This window comes from Schistocerca cancellata, chromosome 5 (assembly GCF_023864275.1).
Source record: "Schistocerca cancellata isolate TAMUIC-IGC-003103 chromosome 5, iqSchCanc2.1, whole genome shotgun sequence".
Lineage (NCBI taxonomy): Eukaryota > Metazoa > Arthropoda > Insecta > Orthoptera > Acrididae > Schistocerca > Schistocerca cancellata.
Window position 1 is genome coordinate 102,941,060 of NC_064630.1, and position 14,479 is coordinate 102,955,538.

Below are 14,479 nucleotides of genomic sequence, written 5' to 3' on the forward strand. Positions count from 1 at the left end.
TAGGACACTCCTCAGAGACATTCTCTGGACTGCTGTTTATAGTGCTCATGGCATGAATGAAAAATATAACACTTTTGCTAATAAAGTGCTTACCTTATTTGAATAATCTTTTCCCCAAAAACTTACCAAGGTTAGAGCTAAGTCTAAAAGAAGCCATGGATTATGCAAGAATAGGGGTATCTTGTAAAACAAAAAGAAAACTGTATCTGTCAATCCAAAACAGTTCCGATGTTCATGCTATAGCACATTACAAGAAATACTGCAAAATATTAAAGACTGTAATACAGACATCAAAGCAAATATATTACAGGAAAAGATAGTCATATCAGATAACAAAATAAAGACAATATGGGATATAGTGAAGGAGGAGACCGGTAGAACCAGACATGAAGAGGGACAAATATCATTACGAGTAAATGATACATTGGTGACAGATGTGTATAGTGTTGCAGAACTTTTTAACAAACATTTCATAACTTTACTGAAAAGATGGAGTTGTCTGGCTCTGTAGATGCTGCTATGGAATGCCTCAGACCAGACATTTCAAGTAACTTCCATAATATGAATTTGACCCTCACTACCCCAGTAGAAATAATGTCCATCATAAAATCTTTAAAATCAAAAACATCTAGTGGGTATGATGAAATAGCAACAAAGCTAATTACAGAATGTGATTCTGAGTTAAGTAACATTTTAAGCTATCTGTGTAACCGATCATTTATCAGTGGAATATTTCCTGAATAGTTAAATTATGCTGAAGTTAAGCCACTGTTTAAGAAGGGAGATAAAGAAATAGCATCAAATTTCCGTCCAATTTCACTTTTGCCAGCATTCTCAAAAATTTAGAAAAAGTAAGGTACAATCGGCTTTATAACCAAATTAGATCATGTAACATACTGTCAAAGTCACAGTTCGGATTTCTAAAGGATTCTGATGTTGAGAAGGCTATCCACACTTACAGTGAAAATGTGCTTAATTCATTAGATAAAAAATTGCAGGCAACTGGTATATTTTGTGATCTGTCAAAGGCATTTGACTGTATAATCACAATATCCTTTTAAGTAAATTAGAATATTATAGTGTAACAGGAAATGCTGCAAAATGGTTCAAATCTTGTATCTCTGGCAGGAAACAAAGGGTGTTATTAGGAAAGAGACATATATCAAGCTATCGGACATCATTCAACTGGGAACTAATTACATGTGGGGTCCCACAAGGTTCCATTTTAGGGCCCTTACTTATTCTTGTGTATATCAATGACCTTTCATCAGTAACATTACCAGATGCCAAGTTTGTTTTGTTTGCTGATGATACAAACATTGCAATAAATAGCAAATCAAGTGTAGTCTTAGAAAGATCAGCTAATAAAATATTTTTGGACATTAATCACTGGTTCCTTGCCAATTTCTTGTCACTAAACTTTGAAAAAACACACTAAATGTAGTTCAGAACTTGTAAGGGGTGTCCCACGAGTATATGCCTAACATATGATGACAAGCAGATAGAAGAAGTGGACAGTGTTAAATTCTTAGGATTACAGCTTGATAATAAATTCAACTGGGAAAAGCACACCACAGAACTGCTGAAGCGTCTTAACAAATCTCTATTTGCCATGTGAATTGTGTCAGACATAGGGGATATAAAAATGAAAAAGCTGGTGTACTATGCTTACTTTCATTCCATAATGTCATACGGGATTAGTTTTTTGGGTAATAGCAATACAGGACATCAAAAACATCCGTCTACTCAGTCTAGAAACAGCCATGAGATTATTCAACACAAAAATCTTGCCAATCCTGGCCTATGGGATGGAGGTTGTATGGGACCACCTGACAGAAAAAATCTAGAAACACTAGAAAAGGTAAAATCGACCTATCTAAAAAGAGCACTAGGTCTCTCAAAGACAACAAGATCTATACCATTGTACCTGCTAGCGAGAGAGACATTCCTAATTGAAGACATCAGACTTCGATATATGATGCCACACACCAGGGCTTCCAGAAAGCAACTGAAGATCATGGAGGACAAACGAGAAAAAATATGGCCGGAGTTTTATGGCACCAAAGCAATGACGAACCACTCATGGACAGCACCAAACTTCGAACAGTGACATGTCGTAACTAGACTTTCTATTCACGGCTTTCCTCATCTAATCTGCAAAAACAAAACTTATCACGACCCATCCACAACACGTGTATGTGAACTGTGTAACGAAGCCTGTGAACGATATCACATAGAACTGTGCAGTAAAAGAGTGAAATTGATAAATGAATATGCAAAAATGTAAAATGTAAATGTAAAATGTCAAGCAAAGTAACTGTATATAGCTATTTGGCTGCAATTTTATTAAATTTTTTGGGTAATTCATCAAGCCAAGCTAAAGTTTTTCAGACACAAATACGTGCAGTATGAGTTATATGTGGTGTGAACTCAAGAACGTCCTGCAGAAGCCTGTTTAGGGAACTAGGGATACTAACTACTGCTTCCCAATATACTTATTTTTAATGAAATTTGTCATTAAAAATATATATAATTTTTTTCAAACCAACAGCTCAATTCATGGAATCAATACTAGAAATAAGAATAATCTTCACAAGGATTTAAAGTCACGTAGTCTTGTACAAAAAGGTGTGCATTATTCAGGAACACACATTTTCAATAACTTGACAGCAGCCATAAAAAGCTTAACAAGCAATGAAAATCAGTTTAAGAGAAGCCTAAAGGATTTATTGGTGGCCAACTGCTACTCCATTGATGAATTTCTCAGTAGAACCAATTGATTTGTGTGTGTATATACATAAGTACAATATAACTTCTGCACAGTTTCAGTGCAGTAATGTGTTCATTGTAAATAAGTGTGTGTGTGTGTGTGTGTGTGTGTGTGTGTGTGTGTGTGTGTGTGTAAGTACAATCTAACTTCTGCACCATTTCAGTAGTTGTATTACACGTTTATTACCTTATAAATAAATTTAAAAAAACTTTTTTTAAATTTTAAATTCAGTGGATTAGTATTTGTAAAATGATTCTTTCATATAGTGTTCATTAAAAAATGATGATCATTCCACTTGGGATCTGTGGAATGGTACATGAGCTTATTTGTTTGAGTTGTAAATATTTGTCATTTATTGTTATTTTTCTGATATGTTCTACATCCTGGAGGACCTCGTCACTGTGGATCAATTGGAATGAAAGTAAATCTAATCTAATCTAATCTATGGGTCAAAACATCTATCTACACCTCCATTTACACTCTGCAAGCCACCTCAATGTGTATTGGGGAGGGTGTTCTTGGTATTATTCTCATTTTCCCCCTTTTACTGCTCCATATACAAATTGTGTGAAGTGTGACTGTCAAAGAGCTTACATGTTGTTGTTGTGGTCTTCAGTCCTGAGACTGGTTTGATGTAGCTCTCCATGCTACTCTATCCTGTGCAAGCTTCTTCATCTCCCAGTACATACTGCCACCTACTTCCTTCTGAATCTGCTTAGTGTATTCATCTCTTCGTCTCCCCCTACGATTTTTACCCTCCATGCTGCCCTCCAGTACAAAATTGGTGATCCCTTGATGCCTCAGAACATGTCCTACCAACCGATCCATTCTTCTGGTCAAGTTGTGCCACAAACTTCTCTTCTCCCCAATCCTATTCAATACTTCCTCATTAGTTATGTGATCTACCCATCTAATCTTCAGCATTTTTCTGTAGCACCACATTTCGAAAGCTTCTATTCTCTTCTTGTCTAAACCATTTACCGTCCATGTTTCACTTCCATACATGGCTACACTCTATACAAATACTTTCAGAAATGACTTCCTGACACTTAAATCTATACTCGCTGTTAACAAATTTCTCTTCTTCAGAAATGCTTTCCTTGCCATTTCCAGTCTACATTTTATATCCTCTCTACTTCGACCATCATCAGTTATTTTGCTCCCCAAATAGCAAAACTCCTTTACTACTTTAAGTGTCTCATTTCCTAATCTAATAATCTCAACATCACCCGACTTAATTCGACTACATTCCATTATCCTCGTTTTGCTTTTGTTGATGTTCATCTTATATCCTCCCTTCAAGACACCATCCATTCCGTTCAACTGCTCTTCCAAGTCCTTTGCTGTCTCTGACAGAATTACAATGTCATCGGCGAACCTCAAAGTTTTATTTCTTCTCCATGGATTTTAATACCTACTCCGAATTTTTCTTTTGTTTCCTTTACTGCTTGCTCAATATACAGATTGAATAACATTGGGGAGAGGCTACAACCCTGTCTTACTCCCTTCCCAACCACTGCTTCCCTTTCATGTCCCTCGACTCTTGTAACTGCCATCTGGTTTCTGTACAAATTGTAAATAGCCTTTTGCTCCCTGTATTTTACCCCTGCTACCTTTAGAATTTGAAAGAGAGTATTCCAGTCAACATTGTCAAAAGCTTTCTCTAAGTCTACAAATGCTAGAAATGTAGGTTTGCCTTTCCTTAATCTTTCTTCTAATTTCTCTTAGTTTCTTGTCATAAGCTTTTTGAGAGAGAGATGGGATACATAATATGTTATCTATTTCTTCTTAAAATGTATGTTGTTAGAATTTTAACAGCAACACTTCTCTGCAATGCATAACACCTTTCTTGTCACATCAGCTACTGGAGTTTGATATAAATGTCCATCATGTGCTTGCACACACTAAACGAACTCATGATGAAATGTGACATTCTTTGGTGAATCTTCTCTCTCTGTGTCTCTTTTCTGTTAGTTGAATCTGATAAGGCCCCAAGACTCTCAAGTCTTATTCACAAATCAGTCAAATGAGTGTTTTGCAATCCACTTCTTCATTTACATTTCCTTAGGTGTCTTCTAATAGATTCAACCTCCAATAGATTCCACACTGACATTTCCTTTTCCTACAATTTGTTTTATGTGATAATTACACTCGAAATTACTCACTATTTTGTATTTTGTCTACAGATACTTGACAGTATCTAGTCCCACTTTGTCAAAATTAGTATTTGAGATTTTAACTGGCAGTAAAAGATGATTTTCCATTGGTCTAGTGATGAAGTTCTGGTCATGTATTGGGTTCTTCCATGGTTATCCTTTATCAACAAAAGTGAACATTGCAGGAAGTGAGAGTAAAGCTTTGTTGCAAAGCGCACATCTGCACACTCATGCTTGAAGAAAGTACAGCAAGGTGGCAGCTCCTTTATATTTTTCCCAGTCAATCCAGGAGAAATTTTAAATTATGGGACTCTGTGGTATTTTACTCCATCAGTACCAAATTCCTGTTCACAATACTAGCTATAGCCTATCTGTAAACTGAAGAGTGACCAGACAATTTCCCACTCTCTCTACCCATCTGTATCACAAGAAGCACCTGCAGGCTGTTTCATAAGGTTATATCAAACCTGGAAAAGCACGGCTTGCCAGTGAGCACATCCTACTCCAATTCTATTTGTGTAGCATCATCATGGCCTGGTCACAGCCTTTGGTTCATTTATTTATCAGCAGTTGAGTGGGGCAGCATGTCTTCCACTGTTTTGTCTCACACATTTACTCATATTTAGATTTACTCTCCTTAGTATTGCCCTATCTTTCAGGTTGTCACTTTGGTTATTATTATGGCCAATGCTCTGGCTTTAATTCTGGTTATTTCTGTGACTGTTCCTCTATTTCCTTTCTTCAGAATGTCAAAAACAAAGAATACTGAAAACTGTTTTCAGTGAGGAGTGGCATATGAAGTACTAATCTCAAAGCAGTTGTGATGCCAAACACTAATGTTTCATACCAGTATGTAAAAAGTGCTTGAGTTAGAGCATAGATACTAATCTTGCTTGAAATTTCTCTCCACTCCATGAAGCAACACATGACTATCACTATCATGATGAATGATGAATAGAAGGGTTACCTGAACCACTGAGTCTTAAAGAAAAGAGTTTAACTGAATCATCTGTGATATGCTTGAAAGATCTAACAAAAATTATGAATATAATACATGGAGGAAATTGATCACCATCCCATTGAAAATTTAAACAATTTGAGAACAAGTTGACACAACATGCACCCAGAAAAGAAGTTTCAAGTTTTCTCATAAAGAAGTAAAATTGGATATTAGGGGATTTGAAAACATATTCATTTTTTATCGTTATTAACCCTACTAAAAATTTGACAGATTATTTCAGTAATTTGAATTCATGTTAGCATGGAAATTAATGCACTACTTCTTATATGTTTAGGATTATTAATGGCTTATGTTGTAAATTTACAATGTCTAAACTGCAACTAAAAAAGTAAATCTTGTGTCATTTCCTGAGATGCTGTGAACTGAACCAAATATACTTGAAAGTAAAATTTTCAAGATTTACTTCCGTTATTGGTAATGTCTCAAATGAGTTTCATAATCATTTTAAATCTGTGGAGGTGGATACCATTTTCTTTAATAATCCAATGAAAATTAGTCTTGGAAATGTTAGAAGTGCTGTGCACTAAGAAGTGTTCACTTTACCAAATTATCCATTCATGCTGTCCAGAATAGAAAGATTAGATTTAGATTAGATTAGATTTACTTTCATTCCAAATGATCCGTAGTGAGGAGGTCCTCCAGGATGTGGAACATAGATACTCCAATTTTAGAAGTCACAAGGTCAATACTGAAAAGTCATAGACTTTGCTCTTAAAATAAAATATTTTTCATATCAACAAACATTTGTAAAATAACATTTTCTTAAATGAATTATAGTAAATCTGCTCGTTGTAATGCAGCGACCAGTAAATCATTGGAATTTCAACTACATTTTGCTACAGCACAAGCTGAAATCAATAGTGTAGAAATTGGTAAGACTGAGTTACATAAATCCAACTTAAATACTCAAATATCTAATTAATGTGAGTACAAGAGTTTGAGACAAAAAATTAAATAAAAATCAAAGTTTTAGTACCATATTGGATGCATTATAGTTTTTTTGCATATAAGGCATATGTAGAGCTCACTTTCCCAAAGTCCATGAAAGTTGTCCCTGCAAATGGCTGGTGTGGATGGAGGCTGTGATGTCACTATATAATTTGTGTGGGAGTGGAAAGCACTCACTAGAGGGGAATGGCCTGGGGACCATGCTTCTCCAGGCCTGTTTTAGATAGTTACACTTCTTTTCTTATCAGATAATTAATTTACATTTGGATACCAACATGAATTCTAGCATGGATAATGATCCTAAATTTGATATAATTTACTTCTATGAAACAGTTACTACATTTGAAATGTCTGCATATTTTTTAACCTGAAATAATGTAAATTATTAGTGTTTTATGTATTACACAATGTTTCAGAATTTAAATGAGCTAAGGAAAGCAACTCACTGCATTTTAATTTCTCCAGATTAACCAGGCAATGTCGACAAAGGTGGAAACAGAGCACTACAGAAGGAATCGTAATAAGCTTACCGATGCTGGAGAAGGATATACAATGGGGGCATTGTACTGGCAACTGAATGACATTTGGGAGGCTCCATCATGGTCTTCCATAGGTAAACACAACAATTATAAATCACAAACTACAAACTTGCACCTAAAAAATTAGATTTGTTGCTTGTACACTGCAAATATTAAGTTCTGTAATTGAAATTTAATCACAAAAAAGACTCTAGAGCAGTTTATACTCCTTTAAAGTAGCACAAATGTTATAAAAGAATGCAATTTCTTATCTTTATATCTCAACTTGCTTTCAGTTAAAAACCCATATTATTACAAAATCCTTCACCCTTCAATTAAAAAAAAAAAAAATAAACTTATTGCAAATTCAGTATGAGCATACTTTGCAAAACATTCATGATATGTGTTATAAATAGAAGCAGGAAATAAAATAATTCAAATATTATTAATGATATATCAGTCTTATCTTCTTGTCTTATAGAAAATCAACATTTTATTCCAAGTCTTTTGTTATTGAATCTATGGTGAGAAGCACTTCTTTCCAAGCTGAAAGGGAAACATTGTTCTTGTTTAAGTAGAAAGATAATAACCTATACTTTATTTTGTTTTCCTTTGTCTTAAACTCTGAAGCTCATCTAAAAAGTAGAAAGCAAAAATGTTAAATGAGGAAAGTCTGTTAGAATGTGCTGATGTTTTAATGGTATGGCTAAATAATAATTGCATTGTTCACAATACTTGTATTCACACATCAATATCACATTAATACAAAGAAGACAAAGTAACATCAACACTAAATTAGTCCAATGCCTCGTAGTAGGTTCCAGCAAGGATTGTATAAGGTGTCAGATTACCAACGTAACAACACTATCACTTAATCTTGCAACAGTTTCAACTTATGAGATACAAGTGTTACTCCCTAGCAAGTGGCTTAGCTATTACATTAGCAGGCATCTCCTTCTACTGCAAGTACTTGACAAAAATCTCACTTCTTTTCTTATGTTTTCTAATAAAATGTCCTCTCACACAAACATGTTTTAATCTAGAATGCAGCACAGGCTATTGTGACAGCCTAATAGAACATTATCTATCATGAAAAATGATAACATGATTTTGATGCTTATTATTTAGCAATTGCCCTGCCAACCATCCCAAATACACTACCTCTTTGGCTGTAGAATTTAAAGCCACATGTTTAGCATAGTTGTTGAAGTGGCAATGTCTTTCAGTTTTTTGCTGTCCTTGGAAACTATATTTTTCCCAAAATAAAAACCACTCGCATGTTGCAACAACCCAATGGTTCAGTCATCTACAACATATTAGTGAACAAAACCAGTTACATGCAGATCTTCAAAATCTGCTAGTTAAACATGATGCCAATTATTTAATCAATTATTCCTTTGATCATATGTAATACAGTGGACTTAACTTTAACCATTACAGAGAACAATTTTCTAGATTGTATGTAGTTCTACATGTTATAAATCACATTTATTGTAGTTCAAGTATTAACTTACTGAACAGAAACAGTGGTAGTAGTAGTGTAGATAATCTCTAATAGATATTTTAAAAACATTGGCACTTAGTATACATTATGAATCATTTGGAAATTTATTGAACACTTTTATTCCCATATAGCATGTACCTTTCTGATACAAGCCTGTGTTGACTGGGAGTAAATGTAGGTTAGATTTTAATCTAATCTTTGGAGTACGCAAGTCTCATTTTTTTTTTAATTATAATCATTTACAATTACTTTTTTTTGCTCCCTGTAATAATCTTAATGGCTCTTTTTTGGGTTTTGAAGGTCACAGAGCTGCTGGTGTATTACCCCAGAGTATTAGTCCACACTTTAAATGTGCATTGAAATATGTAGATGTATAATAGACACACACATTAGCAGATGTGCATCTACGCATGGGTCCTTTTAGAGCTCTTGAAGGATAACAGCTAGTAGTCAGCTTCACATTATTTTGTTCAATCTGTTTGTCTCAGTTTATGTCACTTTGAATCCAAATGCCAAGAAATTTTGTTGCCTTTTTATTCACAATAAACTGTTCATTGATCATGATATCTAGATAATGCAAGGTGTTGTTTCAACAATTACAAAACTTTAATGACACTTTTTTCCTGTTGTTTGTTATATGTTGATTTATTGTTGACCATTTACTTGGTTGATTGTAATGGAGTTTACTTCTTGTTGGATATCTTCATTTTCCCACTTTTACTGGTATTGTTGTATCATTAGCAAATAGAATTATTTTGTGTGATTCAACATGAACTCCAGATCATTGATATTAATCAGGAAAAGAGGAAGTCCCATTACTGACCCCTAAGATACCCCATAGGTGATTGGGTATTCTTGTAACACGTATCCTGAGACTGTATATACTTTGTCACCTACATGCCTAAAGCATACCTTTTGCTTGCAGTCACTGAGAAATGAATGAATCCATTCATTTGATAATTCCCTAATATCATAGTGCTGAAGCTACTTAAAAGAGCTCTGTCATACACCATGACAAAAGCTTTACTTAAGTCTAAAAACATGTTGTTTGTTGTTTTTCATCAATGGCTTTTAAAACAGTGGTTATGCATTCCTAGACTGCTGTCTCAGATGGATTCTTACTTCAGAAGCCTGTTGAGAACTGCCTAATACTCCATTTTTGTTCATAAACTTTATTAACTTATTGTACATTATTTTTACAATAATTTTCAAAAACATGTTGGTGTTGTAATGGGGCAATAGCTTATTACTTTATCTTTGTCACCAGCTTTAAAAATAGGAATAACTTTGGATGATTTTAGGTGATCAGGAAAGATGCCCAACTCTAAAAAGCAGTTACGCATGTGAAAAAGGGGGTCAATTATAACGTGAAGGGATAGCTGTGAGATTCTGCTGGGTACACTATCAACTTTTGTAGAGTATGTCCTTCTTTTATCTATAACAGCTTATAACAGCAGGGGCTTACATGAGTCACATACATTGATAATTTACAGTTGTTGGCCTTGTTTTCCACTGTTTGGCATAATAATTTACCTTTGATACCGTTACATAGGTTAGTGTTAGTAGTTTTTTTTTAAGACCACTTACATTAGTAAACCTCAAAGTGTGCTCCCTTGGTAGCTCAGAGAATGTTGAGGAGGTATTCCAGTTCCTGTCAGGTGTTTTGTAACATGTGTTCTGTCACAGTACTCACAGCAGCTTGTATCCTAGCCTTCAGTTAGTTGACATCAGCAACTGGTGTGACAAAGGCTCTGTCCTTGATATATCCCCAGAAAAAAAAGTCAAGGGGCATAATGTCTGGAGAGTGGGTTGGCCAGGGTGTTGGACCATTCCTTCCAATCCACTGATCCAGAAATGTTTCATCCAGGAAATCACGCACTATCAAAGCCCAGTGGGGGGATGCTTCATTTTGCTGGAAAAGTATCCACAGTTGATATTCTTCTAACTGTGGGGCAATGGACTGTTGCAAAATGTTGAAGTAAATGTTAGCAGGAATGGATTTTTCCATGAAGAAAAACGTCCAGAAACCTTGTTATGTATGAGGCCGCACCAAACATTCACTTTTTCACTGTAACTGTACAGTAGCATGTGGAGACTCTGAACCCCATATATGGACATTATGCCTGTTTACCATTCCACTGACATGAAAGGTGGATTCATCAGTGAAGCATATGTGATTTAAGTAAACATTAGTGACATCAATCCTGTTGAGAATCTCAGTTGCAAATTCAGCCCATGTCAGCAAATCATTCAGTTGCAAGGCCTGCAAGATTTGCACCTTGTAAGCATGCAGCCTAAACCTTCACTACACTTGCTTGTGGTATTTGAAGTTCACATGATGCTTGACGAGTTGATTTAGATGGACTCCATTGAAACAATTGCCAGACATGATCAACAGTTGCATGACTCACATGAGGCCTGCCACATTGACGATGATACTCAACATTGCCTGTTTTGTTAAACTTTGTATACCATCACTTTATTGATTTACTATCAGGAGGGCTGCATCCATAAGAAGCCCAAAATTTATGCTGAACACTGATGGGCAATTTTGTTTTGTGATACCAAAGCACACATTGTGCTTTTTTCTTCTTCGACACCATTCTGCCAACAACTAACATGACCTAACAGACCACATCAGTGTTGTGGAGCACTAGCGCCATCTATTTGTTACAACAACTAGTAACACTAACCTATGTAATGGCATCAAATGTAACTTATACTGTCAAATGATTATTCTGTTATAAATGTTTATAATGAGGGTAAGACTTTGTGCTCACCCTGTATTTTCTGTTTTACTTGGCTCTGTAATATAGTTATTGTTATGTAAAAAGACTGTACTCTCATTAGGTTTCCTATTTTTGTCAATTTCCTTTTTTATTATGTTCCACATGGCTTTTAATTTAATTGTGGAATCTTTTTTGAATCTATAATTTTGCCTGTTTTATGACTTTTGTAAAATTTTGTGTATTTTTTTATATTGAGTATGCATATCTGCTATGATGTTACTTTCCATACAGATTTGGTGCAGTTCTCTTTTTTTCTGGCAAGATGTTTTAATTCCTGTAGTAATTCAACACTTGCCTCTTGCATTATTTCAGATAGTTATGATTTTTAGAGGAAATTCTGTATAAGTTTTCTAGAACCGTGTTGAATTTTGTACCCAGTTTTTTGCATTTCATAGACAGCAGACCAATCTTCACTGCATAATAATGAATTAAAGTGGTTTATGCTTTCCTATTTAAAGAGCTTACATTTGACATTTAGTTTGTAGTTGTTTGTGTGTCCTGCTCCAATGGTGATGGTCATTATTAAAGCTTTATGGTTACTGAATACTGTATTGAATATTTAGCTCAGAACAATGAGTCCTGTATTGAATACTTACCTCAGAGTGCCCTTGAGACAATGAAGGACTCTTTATGCTGCTCTCCAAAGCATGCTATTGAACTTATAATTAGACTGGCTTAAAACGATTGCTGCACGAGATATGTCAGGTCTTGCATTAGTACTGATATTCAGCAAACATCCATCAAGATCCACGTATGGCACATGAACCTTATAGCCCTGCACATCCAAAAGCCTTAATCCAGCCTCCAGAGGTGTTCCTACAAAAGTACAATCAGACATACTAAACCATTTCAGCACATCTGCAATATAACCTTTCCTGTCAAGATTTAATTTATTTCTTTTTATTTGCACGGGGGACCAAATTGAGGAGCAAATCTCCAAGGTCATGGAACATGTCAGTACATGAAATTACAACATAAAAGAACAGATAAAAAATAAAATGTTTATGAACCTGAAAAAAGTCATTCCTTAAGTTTAAGTCAATGCAATCAACAATACAAAAAGAATCTGCTTAATTTTTCAAGTAACTCCTCGACAGAATAGAAGGAGTGACCCATTTCAATTTGAAAGCACATGGATTACTGCTAGTTTTTTGAATTCTTATGGTAGCTTATTGAAAATGGATGCAGCAGTACACTACACACCTTTCTGCACAAGAGTTAAGGAAGTCCAATCCAAATGCAGGTTGGATTTCTGCCAAGTATTAATGGAGTGAAAGCTGCTAATTCTTGGCAATAAGCTGATAGTGTTAAGAAGAAATGACAGTAAAGAATATATATATTGAGAGGGCAGTGTCAAAATACCCAGACTAGTGAAGAGGGTTCGACAAGAGGTTCGTGAACATACACCACTTATTGCCCAAACCGCCCATTTATAAGCCAAAAATATCCTTTTAGAATGGGAAGAGTTACCCCAAAATATAATACCATATGACATAAGGGAATGAAAATAAGCAAGGTAGAATAATTTTTGTGTAGAAAATCACTCACTTCAGATTACATTCGAATAGTAAAAATGGCAGCATTAAGTCTTTGAAAAAGATCCTTAATGTGGGCTTTCCATGACAGTTTACTATCTATCTGAACACCTAGGAATTTGAACTGTTCAGTTTCACTAATCATATGCCCATTCTGTGAAATTAAAATGTCAGGTTTTGTTGAATTGTGTGTTAGAAACTGTAAAAACTGAGTCTTACTGTGATTTTGTGTTAGTTTATTTTCTACAAGCCATGAACTTAGGTCATGAACTGCTCTATTTGAAACTGGGTTGATGTTGCATACAACATCCTTTACTACCAAGCAAGTGTTATCAGCAAACAGAAATATTTTAGAGTTATCCGTAATACTAGAGGACATATCATTTACATAAATAAGGAACAGTAGTGGCCCCAACACTGACTGCCCCCCCCCACTTGACTGCACCCCACTAGGACCTCACATCACAGCCATTCTCAACATTGTAAACAATGACATTTTGTTGTCTGTTGCTAAAGTAAGAGGTGAACCAATTGTGAGTTACTTCCCGTATTCTGTAATGGTCCAACTTCTGGAGCAATACTTTATGAGTAACACAATCAAATGCCTTAGTTAAATAAAAAAAATATGCCCAGCATACAAAACCTTTTGTTTAACCCATCCAGTACCTCACAGAGAAAAGAGAATATAGCATTTTCAGTTGTTACATGATGTCTAAAGCTGAACTGTACATTTGATAGCAAATCGTTTGATGTAAAATGATCAGTTATCCTTACATGTACAGCCTTTTCAATAACTTTAGCAAATGATCAATTACCTTTACATACACAGCCTTTTCAATAACTTTAGCAAACACTGATTACATAGAAATAGGTCTAAAATTGTTTACATTACAGTATCCTTTTCTCCATTTCTACAAAGAGGCCTTACTACTGCATACTTTAATCGTTCAGGAAACTGACCATTCCTAAAGGAAAAATTACAAATATGGCTAAATACAGGGCTAACATGTGCAGCACAGTACTTAAATAGTCTGCTAGGCACTCCATCATGTCCATGAGAGTCCTTAATCTTCAGTGATTTAATTGTTGACTCAATCTCCCCCTTGTCTGTATCACAGAGGAGTATCAAACAATGGAAAGTCCAGGATGGAATGTAACAATATTCTGAGAAGGAAAGTTGCTACTCACTGTATAGCAGAGATGCTGAGTTGCAGATAGGCACAACAAATAGATTTTCA

The 14,479-nt window shown here is 35.1% G+C and overlaps 1 protein-coding gene across 1 annotated transcript in view; it reads left to right on the top strand.

Annotated features, from left to right (window-relative positions):
* The window catches only part of LOC126188176 (beta-mannosidase-like), a 317,638-nt gene that overhangs the window by 256,826 nt on the left and 46,333 nt on the right, over positions 1-14,479 (top strand). Inside the window, exon 11 of the mRNA XM_049929697.1 lies at positions 7,361-7,508. Within this exon, the coding sequence (XP_049785654.1) occupies positions 7,361-7,508 (148 nt within the window). The remainder of the gene's footprint in view (positions 1-7,360; positions 7,509-14,479) is intronic.